At 37.0% G+C, this 17,023-nt stretch overlaps 1 protein-coding gene across 1 annotated transcript in view; it reads right to left on the bottom strand.

Annotated features, from left to right (window-relative positions):
* Positions 1-720: 720 nt before the first annotated feature.
* SLC26A7 (solute carrier family 26 member 7) overlaps positions 721-17,023 on the bottom strand; it is a 59,482-nt gene continuing 43,179 nt past the window's right edge. Inside the window, exons 13-18 of the mRNA XM_072329441.1 lie at positions 13,025-13,162; positions 10,710-10,758; positions 7,606-7,706; positions 6,635-6,689; positions 6,443-6,546; positions 721-4,358 (exon numbers count right to left, since the gene is read on the bottom strand). Coding sequence (XP_072185542.1) covers positions 4,323-4,358; positions 6,443-6,546; positions 6,635-6,689; positions 7,606-7,706; positions 10,710-10,758; positions 13,025-13,162 — 483 coding nt within the window. The 3' untranslated portion in view covers positions 721-4,322. The remainder of the gene's footprint in view (positions 4,359-6,442; positions 6,547-6,634; positions 6,690-7,605; positions 7,707-10,709; positions 10,759-13,024; positions 13,163-17,023) is intronic.

Here is a 17,023-nt window from a genome sequence, read left to right on the forward strand (position 1 = left end):
ATTAAGCTGCTACTTTCAAGGCCAAAGTTATAAGGGAATGTCAATTTCTTTCTCATTAACGCTATCACAGTCATTAGGGATGTGAAAGAATTTACCTATAATTTCCCTAGTACTAGCGAAGGCCACAGACTTTTATATACCATCAGTGTGCACTATGTGTAAATGCAAAAGATGTTCAAATTGCAGTATATACAAAGAGGAAGTATTGGGAATATTGGTCTGAGATTTCTGTACCTCTAATGGAGGTAAGAATCTCTGCTAGATGCTATACTAAGAAATGTGAGGAAGCCAAACTTCTGAATATAATGTAATTTATCTAATTCGTAAGATCTAATGCGTGAGTCTCAAGAAAGCAAGGTATCTCATTACAGACCAGTTAGTAAAATGTGTAGTTAAAAAAAAAAGCTGCTAAGTATTGTAGTAATGAGGATGGTTTCCTCCTTCCACATGTGAATTGTCTCATACTGCAATTTGTTTCCACATAAATTTATTGCTGTGCATGCTAATATTCAATGCTGAAACACGAAATAAAAATAAAAATAAAATGCATTGTAAAACATATGGAAACATGCAGATTATGTGATCTTTACTGAAAATCCATCTTCATGATGAAAGCACCATTTAGCATCCACTCTGGAAGTGCACTCGTTCATTTATTTATGAGATGCTACTTTCTGTAGACAAAGAAAATCTCTTCCAAAAATAGGAGTGCCATATTTTCAAGGCATACTGTGTATTTTATTTTTGTAACCAGTAAATGTCAAACAGTATTCACACACAGTATTGACGCATTAATGTTTTCATTCAACAGTGCAGATACCTTTCCTCGTTACATTATATATTTATGGCACACAGAGCTGTCAAATAAATTATGTCAAAGCAGCTAAAATCAGACCTTGTGACACTTGAATCATAGAATCAGGGCAAATAACCTTTAAAAAGAAAGACATATGATGAGAATTAGAAACATTTAATTTGCATAAATATAATGTTAACAGTCTTTTCCTTATTACATATTTTATGCCTAATTTGTAATTGTCACTATGTTCATTTCTTTACATCAGTTTGCACTCAGTTTTTTTTTTCCTCATTGATTGCTTTGTTTTGGTATGTGTGAAACACAAATTCTGCAGGAAGCATATGATCAGATCCCTATTTTAACATATTCCAATTAATACATCTTAAATTTGAGGGAAAAGTCTTCATTTGCATAATGTAATATCTAACACTTACTTAGGATTAATTCCTAAAAATAGCTGAAAATTCCTAAACACGACAAGCAAATGAAATCAGTGAAAGTATTGAGCATCTCTTGAAAATAATATCTTAATGTTTTCCTATGAAGTGCAGAATATACCAAAACGTGCAACACTGAAACATGGATTTTCATAATGTAGATGATTCATACCCTTTGAATTAAGGAATAGAAAATGTGAGCATGGAGTACACATACAGGAAGCAGAATGAACTGCTAGACTTTCAGAATTTCTTTCTGCCCATAGCCCTTGTTGCATCACGCAGAACAGCACGTTAGGAGAGGAGATACTTCCTCAAGCCTCTCAAACCTTCAAAACCAGCAGGAAGCAAGGGAGTTCAGCACTTCTTCAGTCCAGGATCTTGTAATGCTGCTCAGTCTTAGGCATGTGAGCACAATTTAAAAAACTCTGCATTCATCTGAATCATCCCTATAATTATTCAGGTAAATAAGGCCAGAATATACAAAAATGAATGTCTGTATCAAGAGAGCAGAATAACAACACTCCCTTATACTTCTGGCTGTATTTTATCTCAGTTTTTAGATCAATGCCAGGGCATTTAATGCTAACTGCTTTGTGCAGTCCCTTTGCTGCAGGATGTGTTTGTCTCACTTCCCCTCCTGACTCAGAAAAAACACAGAATGATAGAATCATAAACACACCAAAGTTGGAAAAGACCTCCAAGATCATGCAGTCCAACCATCCACCAATCACCAATAGCTCCCACTAGACCATGTCCCTCAACAAAATGTCCAAACGTTCCTTGAACACCTCCAGGGTTGGTGATTCCACCACCTCCCTGGGCAGCCCTTTCCAGTGTCTGACCACTCTTTTGGAAAAGCAGTATTTCCTAACATCCAGCCTGAACCTCCCCTGGCATAACTCGATGCCATACATGGTGTGCCATACATGGGAGATTTGGGGTACACTCCTACCTATCTACAGTCTAATACTTCCTGATGAGCTTGAGGGAAGTCAGAGGACAGTCTATACAGAAAAGCATTTAAGTTGTTACTAAACTCCTTATCAGGTTGAAATTAATACTAAAATCCAAAACTAAAATGTTTTGGGTGCTTCTTTGAATCTTCACAAAGAATTGGGCAGCTGTTGGTCAGTCGATGGAACAAACATACCATCAGCAGAGATTTGCTGAAAGTCACATGGATGAGACACTCAGCATCTCACAGCCTACAAGCAGAGAGGTCAGTTGTTCTGTCAAGCAGCTCTGGTCTGAAAATGCTCAAACTCAGCACTAATATTTTAGAAGTAATTGTGCAGCTTTCTTTGCTGCCCATCTTCTACCTGCCATCATACATGCCATGATGCTCTGTACTGCTGAGATACAATTGTTGTGATACCACTTGCCAGAAAGAGAAGCTAATTAACAATCTATAGTCTCAAAAATAAAATTAAAAATTGGTTAATGGTATAAAATAAAATATATTACAGGAATATCATGAGTATCCCAAAAGCCAGTGTTAGAATATAAGCAAATTCAGAGTTAAAAGGTAAGAAATGTATTTCATTCCTGATTCTACTCCAAGAGACAGTCAAGCAGTAATCACAGCATAAAGACAATTTGAATTGTAGTCTTACACTGATTAAACACATTTTTAAACAATATTGTGCTACAAGAAGGTCCTTGATCTAATGCCCATCTCAAAACATCCATTTAGCTGTAGAAATAGTTATTCCTATCAAATACTGGGGAAAGTGGGAACCACTTTGATTAGCAGTACAAAATCTTTAACTTAATGCAGAGTTCCGAAGGACTTCATCAAGAACTGACATTACAAATAATTTTAACAGCATCTGTGTTACTCCATTAAGAAGATAATTCAGAACAAAATTGAAGGTCTCATGGAAGGTGTTATTGTTTCTAAAGACAATGTTTTAACAATTCTATTAATCAAAGTATCTCTAAATTTTCAGAAAACACATACAGCTATCAAATGATAAAAACTTAGTAGGAAAGATAGCTTTTTTACATTTACTCAGCTTGTAGTTAAGGAGAGTTCTCCATTCAGCTGTGACATACAATTGATTCTTCTACAATGAAAGTACAATGTAAATAGTGTCTAAAGTGTTCATAAATTACTAAGACTGTCTGAAGAATTTAATAATTAAATGTTATTGACTGCTATAACCTGTCAAAGTCATTTGCAATCAACTTCAGCATCTGACATGAATGCACTTTGAACACCTGGACAATGAATAAAACTTACTTCTTACACAATCAAATTCCAGCACTGACCAAATTACAGCTCAAGCTGGAAATGCAGACTACTCAGTGCTGAAAACAACAAAACATTTTGGAAAAATACGACCAGATTTTCCTCTTCAGTCTAAGATAAAAAATACCTGTGGCACTGTAAATACAGCAAACCATTATAATAACTCCTGACATATACCAGAGTGGGAGACAATCCAACCAATATCCATCTGCCTTCTTTCAACAAATAGTGCTTCCACTGACCTTGGAAGGCATAAAAAATCCTACAAAAACCAAGTACAAAAAATGCAAGGATATGTTGGCTTTGCTGTGATGCTGTTACTGTAAATGGCTGTCTTGAACAACGAAAAGGGTAAACAGCTCCATCAGAAACAAAGTATGCATTGGTATATGGCTTCCCCAAATATAATGTACCGATTATAACACTGTGCTTTTAAGAAATCCTAATGTCTCATTATTCCATGCACAAAACTACGTATATGTATTACAACTAATAATTACAATAGAAGATATCTAAAAGAATATATCTCACTGTTAAACACAGTCAGTACCCAACATCTGCTTTCTAATAATTTGTCTCTAAACGTGTATAAGAATATTATAAAAGCCACTGCAGATCAGCCGCAGGAACAATCATTGAGCGATGGCAGAGGAAAGATCTTTTCTTCTGAATGGCAGATCTGTCATTGCTGAGTGTACTTAACATATATGGCATAGACAGTAGCATCTATGATATCTCCTGGAGGAAAAAAAAAAAAGGGTTGAGGAGAAACCATGGTGTAGATCATTCCGCATGTGAGCTGGTTAAACTCTCCACATGGGATGGCTTGGCATCACACTTCACTCTGTTCACTGAACTTGCTGTATTTCTGAATTGTGAGAAACAGAAAACAAATTATTACAATGTTTTCTTAGAATACCACGTAAAATTTGCAGATGAAACAGTGCTAGCTTGCAGTTGCCACCATTAAGAAGACTTACAAAACAGAAAGTTATTTATGATGAGAATGAGTGGCATAAAGCAATAAATATGTCTCTTATCAACTTAAAAATGAACATGGCACAATATTGACCTTGGATGTACATAAGACTACCTTTGCCATCCTGAATGCAGCAGAGACACAATGGAACCACCAAGTCTTGCCTCTAGCTTTCTTCCACTAAAAATCTGATGTGGGGGTATCAGAAATGGAAACCCAGACAAAGCACTTTCTATAAATCTCCACCTCCTGCTCTTTTGTATCCTGTTCTGCCACTTCTTCTTTTCTCGAAGTTCCTGCTGACCTCAGCATCTTAACCCCGGTCACAGCATAGTGATGCTAGTGAGATCACCCTGCCACTCTACTTCTGCCCATCTTCTTTTATCTTCAGATGTGAAAGTGAGGAACTCACTGAGAAACCAAACCACATATTTCAAACACTATAAAGCAGAATACTAATGCCTATACTAATTACAATTGGAATTTCAGACTATATTCAAGCCTTTCAGACTGCACCACTTCACCAGTTTGCTTAGGAGGTGCGGTAGAAGCATGTTCTCAGGTCATGGCAAAATGGACTTGAGCTCCTTTTTATTTTGAATACTTCTCCTGTTCTTTCCATGCCCAGCTCCCATAAAGTGGGAGTACCAGCTATCTCACAGGAATGCTAGGAAGATTAACTAGTGTCTATAAAGAATGCAGACTTTTTATAACACAACAATCATTCTAATTTATCTAATCAGGCAGATTATTTTGCAGAGCAACAAAAAGAATTGTTGGAAAGCACTGAAGAGAACACACTTCTACCAGTTAATCCTCCAGACCAACAGAGCCAAATCACCTAATCTAGATATATCAGTGGAAACAAAAAGTGACTTTTTGTTTTTGGTGTTTTTTTGTTTTGTTTTGTTTTGTTTTTGTCTAAAGGCAACTCTAATTTTATTAGTAACATGTGCCAGATCATGGTAAAGGGGGGAAAAGTGAAAACAAAAACTGCAGACCATAATTAGTTAATAATTAGTCCCTTGAACGGGGTTCCAAGAGGAGCTTTACTCTGGTTTGGAATCATAAATACAACCACAGGAAAGCACGCTGCTTTACACTGGGATTACAACAGTGGAATCACCAAAGTTGGAAAAGACCTCTAAGATCATCCAGTCCACCTACCACCATATTTCCCACTAAACATTACAACAGAAAAGACTCCATTATAAGGAAGGCTCTGGTTTGTAGTTTTTTAGCAAGGACTGCAAGACTTATTATTGAACAAATAATGTATGAGCAAATGCACTTTCAGGCCTCAAGTCTCAGTTTCCAAGACAAACTTTCTTCTTCCTTTTCCCTCTAGCTCTCCCTTCCACATCATACACTTCCTCTCTCCTCTTTCCACCAGTGAGCCAGCAGAGCACTCTACACTGCAGGGCAGACATGTTATTAGCTCCAAACAAACCTGCCAAAAATCCAAAACTGTTTTGGTCAGTCCAGCACAGCACTCTTCTTCAGTTTATCTCACTTTTCTCTTACCAAGCACAAGTACACCCTAGGGCCATGTTACTGTGCTAACAGAGATGTGCTGCTTTAAGCAATGCAGGCTGAGGAACAGAGTGTTGCTTTGCAATGTATGACAGAGTAGAAGATAATTTGCTTCACCAAAGGCTGCATTGGTTATTCTGAGATGTCATTACACTTTCCAATGGAGCATGCACACAGATTAATGAACAGAACAACAGACCTCTTGATCCAGCTTAGAAGATGGAGAAGTTACTGCAAAAGGAGAGAAGGGGATAGGAAGCAAGTGCAAGCAGGAAAAACATGGTAAATGCAATCCAGAGACTAAGGACTGGCTGCAGAGAATACAGATAAAATATTTCTGCACAACAGGTTCACTGAATACGTGATGTTTCCCCACATGAAAGCTTTATCAAAGCTCAGTGAGCACCCAAGACCTCCCCTACCCCTGCTGTAAGCCTCACCCTGGGAATCTGACTGGCATCGATTGCTGAGGAAACAGACTCAAAGAAGATGGGGTTTTCAGATTCGAGATTTCCACCATACTGCATTGCTTTAATCAAGGAAGCTGTAGATAAACAAACACATGAGGGCTGATAAAGTGGCAAGGACACATAAATGACACAATAAAAGTTTTGCTGGAAGTTGATACTTGCCTTTGCAGCATGCGAGCAACACTTCGATGTGTCTATTTTTACAATCCATGTAAATCTATAGATGTGAAAATGTGAAATTAAGAAAAGAAAGAAAGAAAAAAAGAAAAGGGGTTTAAAGCACCAACATCATACACAACAAGTACATATTCAAATAGGCAGAGCATGATGTGCTGCTGCTCAAGCTATACTGACAACAGCCACCAGAGAGAGCCCCTCCATAATACAAACAGCACCGAACCATGCTGAGCAGGGAAGCATTATTTTCTCCCCTTATCCAGAGTGTTCTACAGCTTTGCTGGTAATAAAATCAATTTGATAAAGATCTGATTAATAATGTACCATTTAAAATAACATTTTTAGGATTTCTTTTTCCAGTATGCCCTTTTTCAGCAAGTTTCCCCATCTTTTCACCATAAGCTTACCTACCAGCCCCTAAAGTCAAGTATTGGACCTAGGAAACTTTGGAACTTGTAGACTCGTATACTCATAGAATCCTTAGAGTTGGAAGAGACCTTTTAAAGGTCATCTAGTCCAACTTCCAGCACTCTGTCAAAAAAGTACCACAGACAGTAAGCCACTGTTTTGTGGGGTGACCTCATTGCAACCTTATAGTACCTAAAGGGAGCCTACAAGTGTAGATAATGGCAGGACAAGGGAAAATGGTTTTAAGTTGAAGGAGGGAAGATTTAGGTTGGATATCAGGGGGAAGTTCTTTACTATGATTGGTGAGGTGCTGGAACAGGCTGAACAGAGAGGCTGTGGATGCCCCATCCCTGGAGGTGTTGGCCAGGTTGGATGGCACCCTGGGCTGCCTGGTCTAGTATTAAATGTGGAAGCTGGCAGCCCTGCCTGTTGCAGGGGGGACTGGATCTCAATTATCCTTGAGGTCCCTTACAACTCAAGCTATTCTGTGTATTATGTGTGTATTTATAATTTTTTAATGTACAGAATGCATCTGGTATTACTAATACCTGAAGCAACATGGAGACTCCAGTGTAGTCAAAGAAATTCAGTCCACTGCAGTCCAATATCAAAACGCGTTGCTCACCCTGACATGGCTGCAGTGACTCACCTGAACATTTGATGGAAGAGAAAATGTTAATAACAAGGGATAAGTCAAGAAATGTGTATAAGAATAATGAAAGTTCAACAAAATGAGCCCAAAATATCATAGTAAAATTTGTCGATTGCATATTGGGATATGCATTAAGCAAATAGCACTGTTTAAAAGCATAAATGAAGTACCATCAGAGCAATGGGATGAGATGATGACAGGCAGAATACATCATAAGATGTATTAGAAAGAAACAGTCTCTTAACGACAAAAAAAGAAGTTCATCTTCACATTTAAATATCTAAATGAGCCTGGCTTGTTTGGGAAAGTTCACATGGGATTCAGAGAGCAAATATATTTTGCAGATTCTGATGCTGTGTTCATTTCTGTAGTATCTAAACACTTTCTTATGCTTTTACGATAATTCTCCTATAAGGAAGAAAAGTCCGTAAAGCAGAGTGTTTCATTTCGCCTGTTTTTTGTCTGGTTATTTTTCACATATATGCTAGAAAAAAAAAAAAAAAAAAAGGTAAGATTTGTGAAGGTCTTATATTCATTCTTCAGCCCCTGGCCACCTTGTGCTTAATCTAAGCATATACTATAGTAAGTGTATCCTGAACTACCACACAGATGATTCCTGGCTTTCATAAAAGGAAGATAAAAAAATAATGTACATCTTATTTATACTGCTCTGTGGATAAATTGCAGCTTTAATAGCAGTTATCATAAAACATAAACTCAAAAAAGGAGAGTCCATTTGAATGCAAAGATAGGTTAATAGACATGGTTTTGACGTAGCCGAGGAAAAGACTTTAAAGCTCCAAAGAGGTGCAGCATTTCCCTGTCGAGTAGATTTATAATGGTGCTAATTCCTTTCTGACAGGAGTCTGAGAGTCGGAGCTTTTTGGGTTTACACCTCCAGAGCTGTGCTGTCCAGCATGAATAAATGCCCTGCAAACAAAATAAGGAATTTCAAAGGAAACCTGCAGCCTGCCATTACTGTAGTGGAAACCCAGGAAGGATATATGGGATCTGCTGGGTTGCTCACTGTCATTTTTCCTACACACCTCCTTTGTTTCCAAAACAGAAGAACCTTTTATCTCTGCTGCTCATTCCCTCACAAAGCACATACACAATTATATCTGCAGGTTCTGAAAGTTTTACTTTAAAAAATGCCCTGGGGTTGATTTTCCCTTTTTTATTGTTACATTGCTTAGATAAAAGTTAATGTTTGACGGTTCAAGAATAGACTTTGAATAAATGTAATTGCACATAACTTAGTTCAGAATAGCAGTAAAAATAATAAATAGAAAAGGAAATAAATAGGAAAGGACAGAGGATAACAATACCAATTGCTTTAGCCTAGAAATGTTGCATCTTAGCATAGAGGCTGAGATCACCTTAAACATGAACTGCACTTAGCTGGTGTTAGACTGGTACAGTATGAAAAACTTCTAGTATTATACTCAGAAATCTCTTCTCTGACAAACCTTGTGATGGTCAAGCCAAGCTCACACATGCATAAATGCTTAGACAGAGGCAATACTGGACTGGATCTTCCAATACTCTCCCACCCAGTTGGCATCCTGCAATTCAGTGGAGGGTGTGCAGGTACAGACCTATTGCTTCTCTGAATGACTGGGAAAAGGCAGCAGAAGCCATTTAATATAGTGCTGATATAGACAATGTCAAATCAGTATTCCCTAGAGGTAGAAGGGAAAGATTTGGAGAAAGCTGCCATGCTTTCCAAGATGACTGCTGTGCCAATAAGGATTATGACTTCCCTTCCACCCCTTCCTAAACATTTAAACCCCTTGTTTTTTTATCCTTTGCTATGGATTTTTCTTTTACTTCTTTTCTCTCCAGTTTTTAAGCTCCCATGAAGAGTCACCCTACTCTGCTCAGTACAAGGTACAACAATTAGTCCTCATGGAAACCAGAAATGAGGTCTTGTGCTGTTCGTCATTTCTGTAATGTAAGGAACCAACTTATCCAAAAGAAGATCGAAATGCATGCTGACAAGACCTTCCAATAGACTTTCCACAAATACAATGCTGTTCACTTATTTACTATTTTACAGTACAGCACTGCACAGTCCTCAAGAGCCATCATCACTACATTACTGTGTGTTGCAGAAAGCATTCTATTGCACCCAAGTAAAGTAAACACTGCAATATCATAAAAATGTCATGAGCCTAGTTAATAAGTGTGAGATGTCAAAAAACAGCCCCCAGATCAGATTCCCTACTGAGGTCTCAATGCTTGTATGTGTTTTAAATAAACACGGCATTTGAATTCCCTCCACAGTGAAGTCATCTGTATAAAGTATCTTCTGCAAAAGGTTGTTGCAGCTGTCCCAGGGGAATGTGCGTGCTCTGGTTTGATTTAAGCCCAATAAATTGTGGGATGAGTAGAATCATCTAGCATAATCCCTAATTGAAAGCAAACTGTGTAATACTGTATTGTACTGGTGGCCATAGTGTCACCGATTGTTCAGCTGACATTTATTGTGTTTTTCTCTTCAGTGCCTTCAAAGACCACAATGACTTCTCATGTTTCTAATTCCATCCTATTTTTGTTTTGCATACTAATGTTCAAGTCTCACCATGAACTAAAAACAACTCAGGAGCAGAGCTCAACAAAGCAGTTTATCACACCTTTGGCAGAAGACCAAGGAAGGTAGCAATGTTCTTAGCGGTGCTCCCATTCCATATCAGTATGCATATGGTGGTTTGTGTGAAAGAAGCAGACTCCTACAGAAAATATATTTTCATTGGTTCCTCACTTTTGAAATCTTAAGAAGTCAGTCAAGAACAGAATAAAACCAGAACCCATTAGGCCAAGGTTAATGGAGCTTAACAATTGTTAGCACTCATGCTTCACTGAATGCGTGATCTATCTGAAAAAATATAAGTTTCCAGACAATTTGAATTCGCCTAGAAGTAAATAGAAAAATCTGGAGCTATTTTGCACACTTACATCCATCCTGGTTTTAATATAATGCATAGATAACAAACTCACCATGACAACTTCCATTGGAAAATGAGCAGAGTAAAGTGTTTTGCTCACACTGAAATAAAAGCAATGAACAATTAGAATACCAAGGAAAACAAATCCGATGCAGAGTAACCAAAGAAAATCAGTGCTACACACAAGAATTATCTTTCTCTATATAAAGTTTAACTCCTTCTCTCCAAAATCATATTGTATGCAACATTCTACTGGATATATTTGCTGAGTAAGAGTTCTGTTATTCTTCTAAAGACATATCAAGTAGATGTCTCCATTTTTTAATTCATTTTTTTTACCCCACACAACTCAACTCGATCTTTATGATGTCTGGATCCACTTTAAAGCCTATGCGGGGAAGGAGGGCTTAAGAGTGATAGAAAGATGGGAAATATGCTCTTAAAAGGATAAACAAATGATAGAAATTTTACAAGATTATCTTCTGACTCACTTTCCACTTGATGAAATCTCATTTAGACTTTTGTGAGAACAATTCTGACACATAAAATTATTAACAAGTTACCTTTATCCAGATAAATGCTTTTATAATCATTTCCACATGAGTGTTGTCAACATAAGTTTAAAAGAGAAATGCAACACAGAAACAAAATTCAAAGGACAATTTTTTCACTTCTATTGTGTTATGTAGAAAGACAGTCATTCCACTCAGGTTCCAAACACTATGCACAGTACTTCAGGTAGCTGCATTGCCAACTACCTTCTAGAATAGGCAAAGGATAACATCTCCCTCCATAGTAACTTATAAATTAACTTATAAATTAACTTACCAGCTTACTATATCTTATTAAATTAACAAATAAATTAATCCAATGCTAATCTTAATTAACATCTGTCAATTTAGAGGGGGTTTTTTAATCATACTAATCAGTTCATCTAACAGAACCAAGGGGAAACGCAGCAAAATTTCAGTGCTGAATTTCTGAACAATGAAGAATAGGTATGGGCAGCACAGCTCTTCAGCAGGCAACAACAGAGGTTGTGGGCCACTATGGTCCTTTTCAACCCAGGCAATTCAATGATTCTATGATTATTCAGTTCTTTATTAACAAACCATTTTGGAAATGGCTGTGATTTCCTCAGTCCAGCTCATCAAACTGGATGGATTTGGCTACAGTTAGCCTTTTAGCTTATTGTATTTAAGTGCTTCCCTTGTAGTGATAGAAAAAAATGATATGTATTTTTTTTTTTTCTTCTAGGGAACATTGTAGGAATTTGCAGTAGTTGTGTGCAAATAAATTTGAAAAATACAATCTTTTCTGGGACATTTTCCAAAAAAAAAAACAAGTTTTATATATATATACATATATATATATATTGTGGTATTTGTTTTCCAATACTAACAGTATAGAAAAGCACATTACCTTAGAGGAAAACTTGAACCTATTTGTACTGTCTTCCTAATTCTGTTAGAATTATTTGTAGTTAGAATCTGAAATGAAACATCTACCTATATATATATATTTAATAAAAAGCATTTTATTCAAGTAGAATTTTAGTTACTCAGTACTTTCTTGAAGTCACATCATTATCTTAGCCAAGTTATGTAAGATTTGACATTAATTCTGACGAGTTTGGTGTAAGTCCTTTAACGTCTTTTACAGGACAGAGAGAGATTATAGAATCATAGAATCACCAAGGTTGGAAAAGACCTAAAAATCATCCAGTCCAACCGTTCACCTATTACTAATAGCTCCCACTAAACCATGTCCCACAACACAACATCCAGTCTTTACTTGAACACCCCCAGGGTCGGTGACTCCACCACCTCCCTGGGCAGTACATTCTAATGCCTGACCACCCTTTCTGAGAAGTAATACCTCCTAATGTCCAGCCTGAATCTCCCCTGCCGTAGCTTGAAACCATTCCCTCTGGTCCTATCACTAATGACACGAGAGAAGAGGCCAATCCCCAGCTCATTACAACCTCTCTTCAGGAAGTTATAGAGAGCAGTAAGGTCTCCTCTGAGCCTCCTCTTCTCCAGGCTGAACATACCCAGCTCCTTCAGCCGCTCCTCATACGACCTGTTCTCCAGACCCCTCACCAGCTTTGTTGCCCTCCTTTGAACACGTTCCAGATAATAGAGAAAAAATATTTTCATGTGATTATAAGAAAAAAATATATATCTGTATCTACTCTGATTAAAATTAGATTAACTTTATTTAGTCCCAAATCAATCATTTGCAACATTACCTTTTTTAAAAAAAATCTGTTTCAGTATCTGATGCCATTCTCTACAAAATGCGGGGAAAGTAATGATGACCTTCAGCATTGTCACCATGATAACTGAAGCATGTAGCACATCCTACCTTGTTTACATCTTCCCATGCCTGGCTGCTCGTGCTATCCTTCTGGATTATCTTCATCAGGTCTGCATGAAACTTTCTGGCGTTGAGAAAGACTAATGGGTTGCTGACTGAAACTATCTTCACCTGTTTTAATGATTCCTGTGCAGTGAAATAAACAAAATGCCACACAATTTATCGTCGTTGTGGAAATGTATACAAAAAAAAGTGATTTCTTTAAAAATTCTGACAATTTCTGTAAACCAACCCAGAATTAACTTTATATTGCGAGGATGTTAGTTGATAGCTGCCTTGATCAGCTTTCATGCAACTGAACATAAGTAGGAAATAAGAAATCTACAATTATTCATAATTCAAGTTAACACAAAAGCAAAATCACATTCAATACAAAGCACAATATCAAGAACTATCATCAGGCAAATAGGAGGAGCACTGTTTCGGTTGCCGTAATCTCTAGACACAGACAAGACAAGGGTTACAGACTGGGAACATCCTCAATTGTGCAAACATATGTATTGGAAAAAGTAGACTAAATTTGGGAGTATACACTTGTGTCTGGTCTGGGGAACACTCACAATGTTAACCTCAGCCACCTGGAGACTATCAATCATAGTACAACAGGGCAACAGGGATATTCATAGAAATGAAAAAAAGCCAGCACTGATTTCAGTACTGGAGGGAAAACCCACCAGCCCTGCAACCCTGGGTCTCAAACCTCCCTGAGCTGGAGCTGAGAATCAATTAACAGATACAGCTTATAGCTGAAACTCCTGTCTGGGAAATCTTCCTGGAGCCACTCTCACCTCACTGAGCTTTTCAGCAAGTGTAAATTCTTGATGGTCCCACTTGTACCCACTGGATGCAGACTGAGTCTGAGGGACACATTTTAACATATCTAGCACACACAGTCAGCAGCACACAAAGAAGTGAATTTATAAAATGCTGTCAAAAGCTAGTAAGAATGTATATGTATATATGTGGATTGCTCTGAAAGTAATGCTTCCTCTTTATTTCCATGGAATCTATAACAGATATAAAGAGCACAATAATGCTATGTGATAGATCGAATTCTCAGCTAAAAAAAAAATAAAAAAATAATAAAAAATAATAATAAAAAAATCTATTTTTCAATATAGTCACCACAATTATCTATGCATTTGGACCAGTAATGAACCTGAGCCTGCATTCTGTGCTTGTAAAAAACTGCAGCAGCAGAAGTGACCCATCATTTCACAGATGACAGTGTCATTCTTAGGAAAACATCGCCCACATAGTCATTGTGCTAACATTCACTGTTTGGTCTCCATAAGTGTTGAGAAAGCATCAGTGAATGTCAGTGGGTGACATTTTTTTCTGCATAGAGGAATTTAGTGACACAGCTTTGCTTCATATGAACTTCTATGTCAGATGCCATATTGCCATTTGTCACACGGCAACAAAATGTAATGGCATACTGGTGGGAAGGCTTAGCCTCTACTATCATAGCACCAACATCAGCCTCTGACATTGTGGGCCAACATAATAAGAGGTACAGGCCTCATACAAATATATTATATTGGGTATTATCGTCACCAGTTCAATTGACATGCAGCTTTTGTAAGTGGACAAAATTAACCTAATTCTAGTCTCTTTTCCTTGAGAAATAATCATATTTCTGAATCATAGATGCCAAATACTTGTTCCCTATCACTATTTGAGATAGACCTAGCTCATTGTGCAGCAGCTCTCATTTGCTTTGGTGTCTGCTATTTGTATTTCAGACTGAAGAAAGACATGTTGGCTGTTACAGTCTTCTGCTTTTCCAAGTGTATTATCTTATCTTGTAAAAGATACTACATCTACTTATAATGTTATTTGATTATATTCAAATAAATAACTGCATTAAGTTTTTATGCATCTAGTGCTGCAAAATAGGAATAAGAAGAATCATGTAAAGCCTGTAAAACTTACCAGCATTTTCAGGAAAATTTTCTAGCCAACTGGCACATAACCAGAGATCTTTAAACAGCCATAATAACTCTACTAATATGGCCCAGTTGGCAAAAACACAGTAGGATTATTTTGCCTTTTAGGCGTGTCTTTCATGGATGCAGGGGATCTCAAGATTATTTATGGAAGCTCAGAGCATTTTGCAAGTAGATGATGGAACAAGAGGATCCTTGAATCCACAACTGAACATTAAAATAGTAAAAATTCTCAGTAAAAATTCTGTTTATTTTCACTACTGAAATATTTTTCAGCACCAAAAAAAAAATAAAAAAAATAATTTAAAAAATCTGATTTATGCAGAGTCAAATCCCAAAAATGAACTATTTGCGACGAGTAATCAGAAGTAAACAAAAAATAGATTTTGAAAGAGAATATAAGCTCCAAAAGTTTCCTAACAAAAGTCAGAGACATTTAAAGTTACTTAACTAGGTCATACTCAAACAGAAATGCATTTGACACAGAGATCTCTTCTGTAGTCATTCAAAGAAGCATGGGACTGCACTGAAGAAATAAATTTCCCAACAGACCTTCAAGCAAAATAGGACTGGAAATCTTTACCACAAACCACACTAACTACCTCCTCGTTGCAAGCTATTATTCAGACTTCTGGGAACCAGGCAATCTCTAGGACACCACCACAGCGGCCTTCATACAGACTGAAACATTTCAAACATCCAAAACTGTGGCAAGGAAGCTCAGTCTACATATAATGATTTGTGCAATTAACCTATGAATCTAATTACGGTAAACACCGCAACACCAAAATGCCTCAGTCAGTCAAGCGGCAAAGCCTAACTGGCAATTAAAATGGTCAAAAATATATGAACCAGGCTCTAAATCAGGGACAAAACAGAAAGCAATATATGGCTTGAAGCAAAAATACTCTGAAATCCCACAGATTCCCTTAAAAACTGTCCTACATGGAGATTGGTGTGGAGACAAGTGAGAACTTTGGCACCACACCAGAAATGACCAAGTAGAAGATTAAAATAAAAGAAAAATAGAAAGACAGATGTGGAAAGATCAAAGTCTCTGGTGATGAAAAAGGAGAAAGATGTGAAGGACTGAAACTATAGAATCATAGAATCAAATATCTCTGCAAGAGAAAGGCTGTCTACCAAAAAACATTCAAGCAGAGGGCAGACAAGTATAACCTTTTGTCTGGAATGGGCAACCCAAATTTGGCTTAGTTATTCTTGATTTGGGTTGAGTTCTAGCTCTTGACTTAAGAAGAACAGTTCTAAGAAAAAATACATTTCTATTTTGTCATGTCCTTACCTAGAAAGGAAGAAAATGGTCATTATAGGTGGCCTATTCCCTCTCTCACTCAGAAGGATGCTTACAATTGCCCCTCACACTTTGCAAAGCTCTCTCTGTGCTCGGGTAAGAATTCATGTTAGTGAATGCCTCTGATGCAATTTGTTTCACACAAGCTTCTAAACACCCTCTTGATTCTTTTCCACATTAAAGTGTCTTTGCTCCTATTGATGAAATAATCCCTATAAATCCACAGGCTTTAATGGCAGGGTAGATCATTAAGCTTGCATATTTTTGTGTTTAAAAAGCTCTGTTACTTATGTCTAAGCTGTTATTTACCAGAGGAACCTGAATAACTCTAACATTCATACATTAAAAATTACCCTAAATGACTGCTGCAACCCAGTGGCTCCATAAATCAAATTAAAAACATTTTTTAATAAATCTTAAAAATATTTTCCTTTATTTGTATAATAAGCTCTTGAGCAATTTGCTTTCTTAACAAAATGTTATTTTCCCCAGTGCCTGCAGACATCAGTTTGTTATTATTGGTGGCTGGCATTAATCTTAATGATTAAGGCGCTGTGGAGTAGTTAGCTTAAATAAATAAATAAATAAAAAGATGCTCAGAGATTCGTACAAATACTGTGTGAATTGATACAAAAGCAAATACAAAATAAAAGCAGGCAAATCAAATTTTGGTAGCCCATCTCTGACAAAGTTATTCTAACAGTTTCCACAAGAATGAAAAATGAT

This window comes from Excalfactoria chinensis, chromosome 2 (assembly GCF_039878825.1).
Source record: "Excalfactoria chinensis isolate bCotChi1 chromosome 2, bCotChi1.hap2, whole genome shotgun sequence".
NCBI lineage: Eukaryota > Metazoa > Chordata > Aves > Galliformes > Phasianidae > Excalfactoria > Excalfactoria chinensis.